The 7,335-nt window shown below is 54.4% G+C and overlaps 1 protein-coding gene across 1 annotated transcript; it reads right to left on the reverse strand.

Moving 5' to 3' along the window:
* Positions 1-413: 413 nt before the first annotated feature.
* TRH (thyrotropin releasing hormone) lies at positions 414-3,533 on the reverse strand. The gene is made up of 3 exons (XM_034996719.1): positions 3,426-3,533; positions 2,208-2,429; positions 414-1,529 (listed from the first exon to the last, which is right to left on the reverse strand). The coding sequence occupies exons 2-3, from the start codon at positions 2,419-2,421 to the stop codon at positions 1,027-1,029; spliced, it is 717 nt and encodes a 238-aa protein (XP_034852610.1). The 5' UTR covers positions 2,422-2,429; positions 3,426-3,533; the 3' UTR covers positions 414-1,026.
* Positions 3,534-7,335: the final 3,802 nt, after the last annotated feature.

Genomic DNA, 7,335 nt, shown 5'->3' on the forward strand with positions numbered 1-7,335 from the left:
ATGTTAATACATTGTTGTTATTGTTATTTGATTCACACAATGTTTTTGGATTTAAGTGTTTTCACTTATCCGGCCTCTTCATTTTGCCTTAGTCCCCACCACTCCCTCTTGTCCTACACCCATCTTGCCTCCCTGCACAGGCCCAGAAGGCCCCTAGTTTGAGTCCCCAACGACAGCCTGGTCCTTTGTTCTCATTGTGGCTGCTGAATGACACAGGCTGTTGATTCCTGCCATCGAACCATGACGATTACAATCCCAGAGGCCTTGATGCCCTTTCTTAATAGAATCGGGGAGCTCTAATCTTGTCCCACTCAATGTTAAAAAGAGAAACCCCACACCAGCTGAGACGAAACTGCAACCACAGAGCTCCAAGATTATGCAGATGCATGTTTTATTATCATTCGGATGATTATCATGGACGGGGGAAGACGCTAGAAGGTTATATACAAGTTCAGTTTTCAGGGCTGTTTCCAGACGCCTGCACATATTTATTCCCACAGTCACCACACAGCACAGCACGGGATGCCCCTCCCTGCAAAGCTTTGCCCAAGCAGAGCACAGCCATGGGGCGGGGCTCTGCCTACCCACAAAAGGACGCCCAAGAAAGGGAGGATAGAAACTGGATTTGGACATTACATCTTCAATCCCACCCTGACCTCACTGGCTGCTGGATCCGTAGTCACCCTGCTTCTCTCTGGGGATCGCTCAGAGGACACAGAAGGATCATTTTAGCCAGAGCTAAGGAAGGGGAGCAGCCTGAGGGGGTGCAGGGAGAGGGACTCTGGGATCTGCCCCCTTGCCAACAGTGGAAAGCAGGGTAATATGGGGTTTTAACTCAGAGGCTCGCTTTCTCATGTCCCTGAAGGGGGAGGGGGACAAGGCCAGGGACTTGGGTGTTGTATATGGGGGGGGAGCCTCAGGTGTATGGTCAGGGATCTAAGGAGGAGGGAAAGAGGACATCACAAAGGGATAGGGCCCACAGGGCTTAAGACATTCTTAGACTCTAAACTTCATAGGAAAGTGGGTTCACTCCTCCAGCGGCTCCCTGGCCCAGGATGCCCGCCGCTTCTCCTCGGCCCCCTGACTCCTGCTCAGGTCATCCACGAGCCCCAGCAGCAGGCTGGCTTGACCACAGGCTCCCCCGGGCCCACACGGGCCTCCCAGGGCCCTCTTGCCCGGATGCTGGCGTTTATCGGGCATCGGCTCTCCCTCCTCCTCCTCCTCCTCTTCCTCCTCCTTTGCCTCCCAGCTCCTCTGGGCCTTGGAATCCACCAGCCGTCTGCCTGGGTGCTGCCTCTTGGTTAAAGTGTACCCCAGCCAGGAGGAGCGCCGGCCGGGATGCTGCCGCTTCTGCTGGGCTACATCGGACCATGCGACCACATCCTCCCGCCGGCCAGGGTGCTGCCGTTTGTGGGGGCCCACAGCCCCACCTTCTTCCTCCTCCTCTTCAACTCCTTCTTCTGCCTCCCCCTCCCTTTTGCCTGGATGCTGACGCTTGGAGAGCCAGTCCGGCTGAATGATCTGAGCCTCTGGGGAAGGAAAGAGACCAGTGAGGGACCCTCTGCCCCTGAGCGCCCCCTCCAGCCTCGCTCCTAGTTAAGGCAGATTCCCCGCAGCACTCATCCAGAGTCACTGCCTTGCATAGCCTCTCAGAAATCGCAGACACACACGCACACGCACACGCACACGCACAAGCACACGCGCGCCCACACAGATGGTCAAAGGCCTCTGGTTTCAGTCCCAGCTCTGCCACTCCCTAGCTGTGTGACCATAAGCAACTCACTTAACTTCTCTGAGCCTCAGTTTTCTTCTGTGCAAAATGAGGGATAATAGTCTGGATCTAAGAGCTTGTTAGGAAGATCAGATAGTGTGATAATGTGTTTGAAGTGCTTAGAACAGTGCCTAGCATATATGCACCTAGTAAGTAGTAATTAAAACTGTCACCTACAGAGACTTTTCCTCTCTCCCCTGCACAGAATCTTCCCACTGAAAGTCTGTTCTCTGTGAAACATTCCCAGGACCAACATGGAAGAGAAATCTGATCTCGGAAAAGGGTCAACTCATGATCCTGCTAAGGTTATGATCAAGAGTTTCTAAGCCTCTGGAAGGCAAGAGTTTGGATGACCAAGTCCCTCCCCACCTCTGCGTCCTGGTTCCCCCCAGCCCTCTTCAGGTCCTCTGGTCGGAGGGACACGGCCGCCCCTCACCTGATTCTGGCTCGCCCTGCTTTCCTCGCAGCCGCTGGAGGTCTTCGCCGAGGAGTAGGAGGCGCTCCGCCTGGCGCAGGAGGTCGTCCAGACCCGCGTGCTTGGCGGCCATCGCTGCCTCCTGCTGGGCCACCTCGGGCTGTGCGCGACCTCCCGGAATACCAGCCACGGTCAGGGTCAACGCCATGGCCAGCAGCAACCAAGGGCCGGGCATCGCGGCGTCTGGAATTGGGAGGACAGAGAGAGAGAGCATAAGCGCGCCGCACCCCTCTCCCAAACCGCACCATCTTCCCCCCTTTTCTGTCCCAGCGGCTCCCTAAGCTGGGTAACAAACCGTTCCAACATCCTCCCACTGGCAGGACCACCTGCCACCTTAGGGTGGGGCGGGGGCAGCCTCGGGCTTTGGGTGTCCTCCCCCATAGAGATGCCTGGAGTGACTGGCCGCGCGCCCAATTCTGCCGCGCGAGCCTGGAAGCCGTGGGAACCCCATCGCCACCACCACTCCTCAGTGTCACTGAGCGCAGGGCTGGCTCGCCAGGACTGTAACCACCCAGAGCGCCCGGCCCGACGGCCACAATGCTAACTGACGCGTCGCAGGCTGACTCTTCCCTGCGCCACATTCTTGGTCCAACGCGCCTTTCCAATGTTCTAATTCCGATGTCAACGTTCCGATTCCAAGGCTAAGATTCCGTTTCTAATGCTAAGATTCCATGGCCAAGCGAGGAAGCCAGTTCTAACTCTGAAATCCCCAATTTCAACGGTAAAATTGTTTCTAAGGTGGGACTGAGGCTCTAAGGCTAAGATTCGAGTCCAACGCGAAAATCAGTTTCTAACATCTGGATTCGGCTTCTAACTCCAGGGCTCTGACGCCGGACGCCCTGACTGCCCGGTTCTGCCCCCAACGTCCGGGCGCGGACCTACAGCTGCCATCCAGGCAGGGGTGGGCTGGCGAACTTTCCATGGTGCCGCCGCTCGGCGCCGAGCAGCTCCAGAAGCCGGGACGTGAGTGCACAGGAGCGAGCGCCTCCAGACCGCCCGCGCCTCCAGGTGCCCGCGCCGTGGAAGACCCGGGGGTGCGGACGCCACGCTCCCGGGAGGCGCTCGGGGGACAAAAGCCGCGGCTTCCCCCGGGGGCTCACCCGGTGGCGGGCGGAGAGGGCCCCCTTCCCAGTGCGCCCGGACGCCCCCTGCGTGGGGAGAAGGGGCGGCGGTGGTTACCTGCCCGGCGAGAGCTCCGCGGGACGGGTCCGAGATGCTGGGGGTCCGGGTTCGGAGTTTCGGAGTCCAGGGTCGGCGGGTCAGGAGGCCGGGAGCGCTCGCAGGACCCGGGAGCCGGCCGCCCGCTGCTCCGCGGCGCCGCTGCTTATATCCGCGCGGGGCGGCGGCGCCGGTGAGGTCAGCGGGGAGGGGTCGCGGCCGCCGGGAAGGGGCGCTGACGGCACCGACCCCGTGGGAGCCGGAAATCAGCGCCCCCGGAAATGTGCGGCGGGGGCGGCGGGGGCGGCGGGGCGCGAGCCCGAGGTGGGGCGGGGTGGGGGAGTGGTGCTGATGCCGGGTCGCCTCTGCACCCAGCTCCGAAGGTTTGTTGTCGGAGAGAACGCTCCTGGAGGGGACACAGAGAGCAGAGAGATGCTGAGAGAATCACACAGTTGAAAAGAGACCCACAGGAGAGAGTAGGAGATAGAGACAGACTGAAAGAGGTACTCAGAGACAGAGCAGAGACACACGCGCGCGCACACACACACACACAGAAGGAAAAAGAGAAGGGGGAGAAGACAGACGAAAAAAGTAGGGGACAAATGGGACCTGGGCTCTGATTCTGACCATATCACCTCCAGCAAATTCCTCCTGCTCCCTGGGCCTCAATTTTCTCATCTGTACAGTGGGAGAGAGGGACAGTTTTCAGAATTCCAAAACTGGTAGCCTGGGGCCCCCCACTAAGTCACAGATGGTTTCGTTGGACTCCCACAGTGATTTGAAAAAAAAACTGAGTAACATTTAAACTCAGGTAAAAATTGGATTTATGGCTTCTCTTGAAAATCTCTTGAGAAAGAATGGATCCGCATTTCCTCCCAACAACAGCCAGCTGGAGCTGAGCGTGGTTGCCCCAGTCACCAAGGTAGGACATTGGATTTTGTGGCCCTTGGACCAGAAGTCTGCTGGAGCCCACCCCATCCAGGCAAAGGAGGAGAGGAGATGCAGGGAGGAGAAAAGCATGGGTGACAAGGACCTTGTCCCTCAATCAGTCCCCAAAATCACATTGGAAGAGAACACAGCCACATCTAGTCCTGAGCACAGCCTCCACCCTGAAACATTTAAGGGGCACCCACAGTGTGCCAGGCTCCTTGGTAAGTCCTAGAGACACAGAAGTTAGCCAGGCCCTCTTAGAGGGAGCCACATTTTAGACAGAGGGAACGACGTCAGTGAAGGCATCTCCTACCTCTGGATGATCTCGACATTAGTCTGCTTCACCATGCAGTATGTCTTCAACCTCCCATTTTAGCTTAGCACCTGCTGAACGTCCCAAGCCCTGCTAGTGTTCTAGCAAGGGATTCCAGAAGTGTTTAATTATCTCTCCTTTCTACCATATCACTGCATCTTCACATCACCTGGCAAGGTAAACAAGGTAGAGACTATTAGTCCCAATTCATATAGAGGCACAGAAGCTTGGGGAGTCAGAAGGACCTTGAAAATTAGAGGTGGAAGGGAACTTTCAGAACACCAGCTAGAGTCCTCTCCTCATTTTAGATGAGGAAGCTAAGGCTGATCAAGATGACCTGATCTGCTTCCTGACTCCCAGGCACCCCTGGAGTCAGAAAGTTGGCTGGGGTAGATTGTAGACCTGAAACCCCAGGCTTGATCTCCCAGCCAGACTCCAGGATTTGAAGAATTGCTGTCCTAACTGAGCATTAAAACAGACAGACAGTCAGACCTGTTTTCTTTCGTATATAAGGAAAAGGTGTAAATTGATAGAATCTCTGTGGGTGGCAACCTGAAAATTTAACACATGCATACCTTCCACAAGACCTCCTGCAGATACCCATCCCTGTGCATGAGGATGTACACACAGGGTATTTGGTGCAGGGGGTTTCTAGAAGCCGGAACTGGAAATAGCCTGGATGTCTGTCTGTCATGAGGGGTCTGCTTAACTCAACTAGGACACATCCAAAACTATGGGTACTGTTCTGACTTGGAAGCATGAGGCGGTTCCCTATTTTTGGATGTGGAGTAAGCTCCAGGATATATTAAGTGGAAGAAGCCGAGCGGAGAACAGTGTGTACATCCTGTACATGCCCGAGAGATGGATTATTGTTATACTCTTCAGCAGAGACTCTCTCCCGAGGGATGCAGGAATACAGTGCAAACAGGGAATTGGGGAGCTAGGGAAGGGGAGGCCAGTGGGGGGGGGGGCTTGCTGTTCACTGTCAGCCCTTAATACTGCTTGAATGTTCTCCCTTTGCAGCATTACCCATCTACAAACCAACAAACAGTACCAACAAAACAAAGTAACAATGAAATCTCCTCGGAGTCTGAGGCAGAAAAGGAATGATGAGCGCGGATGGATAGAAAAGCTGCCTGGTGGGGTGAGATGGCTGGAACATCGCCCCCTGGTGAGCCCATTGGATGCGTTTCTATAATCAGGGATTTGAGTTGCCTGTTTGGAGGACAGTTCCTGGAGAGCTGGGGAGGGGAGAAGAGAGGTCTCACATTGCCCAAGGGACCAGAGAGAAAGGTATAAGCATATGAGGCTCTCTCTCTCCCACCTTCGCTCAGCAAATATTCACTGAGCCCCTAGAAAGTACCAGGACCTATTCTAGACCCTGGCACTGTATTGCCCTGTATTTCTGATGCTTTGACCTCTGGGGGTCTGGCTGACTCTGGAGAGACTGCCTCTCCCAGGGTTAGCCAATTCTTAGAGGTCATAAAGGACTCACCTTTCATATGCGTGCATACTAGCCAATCCAGAGCCTACTTCCCCACAACACTCTGGGCTACTGTCTCCTCGCCCTCATCACCCAAAGCCAGGTACCAGACGGCTAGGAACAATCCCTAAGCCCCAGAGCCACTGAAATTATTCAAACCAGCCAATCCTAAACCTGCTTACCCTGCCTCCCCATTCCTCTGTTCCTCATTCCTTCAGGCAGAAACCACAGTAAAGGGGCTTGCCCACATTTCCCCACTGCTCCCTGCTTCCTCTGCCTCTTAATGAATCCTGGTGCTTCCCAGTGCATCCTTGCCTGGTGTGGTTTGCCCTTCCTTTTGAGAACTGTAAATAATAGCTATCTCTTCAGTGGTAGTGGTCTCCTAATCTACTGGCCTCACCATACCTGAATAATAATAAAACCTACATTTTAAAACAGGCATCCAGCCGAACAAATCAGGATCCTGCTCTGGTCTCTCATGGAGCTGAGAGTCGAGTCACTATGTCCCATGTATTTTCCTCTGATAATACAAATGTGCTTGATTCTCAAGACTGTAGTTGCTTATCAGATTGATACATCTATGCTTTTGAAAATGAATAATGGGATAAATTAACTGTGAGTTTGTACACTAATTTCTAACTCCCGGTGCCTGCCCACCCATCCCCACCCCAAGACACACACACACACACCGCCCTTCCTGCAGGAGGGCTCAGGATGGATTCTAATTTTCCAGACTCTGCCTTCCCTGATTTCCCCTGTCTGCTCTCTCAAAGTCTCTCTGCTCCCTGTTCAGAGATGTCTCCCAGATATTTTGGGGTCTTTTTCAACCCTGAGCTGCAGAAGGGCAAGTAGCCCCACTCAAATTACATCTTAATTTTTTTCATGGTGGGGTTTTTTTTTTAAGATTTTATTTATTTATTTGACAGAGAGAGAGATAGCGAGAGCAGGAACACAAGCAGGGGGAATGGGAGAGGGAGAAGCAGGCTTCTTGCCGAGCAGGGAGCCCGATGTGGGGCTCGATTCCAGGACCCTGGGATCATGACCCGAACCGAAGGCAGACGCCCAACGACTGAGCCACCCCAGCGCCCCATGGTGGTTTTTTAAATTAAGCTTTTTCTTTCAAGATAATTGTAGATTCACATGCGGTTCTAAGAAATAATACAAAGAGGTTGTGGGTACCCGTCACCCAGCTTCTCTTCATGGTT

The sequence above is a fragment of the Mirounga leonina genome, unplaced genomic scaffold, assembly GCF_011800145.1.
Source record: "Mirounga leonina isolate KUSES-001 unplaced genomic scaffold, KU_Mleo_1.0 Mir_94, whole genome shotgun sequence".
Lineage (NCBI taxonomy): Eukaryota > Metazoa > Chordata > Mammalia > Carnivora > Phocidae > Mirounga > Mirounga leonina.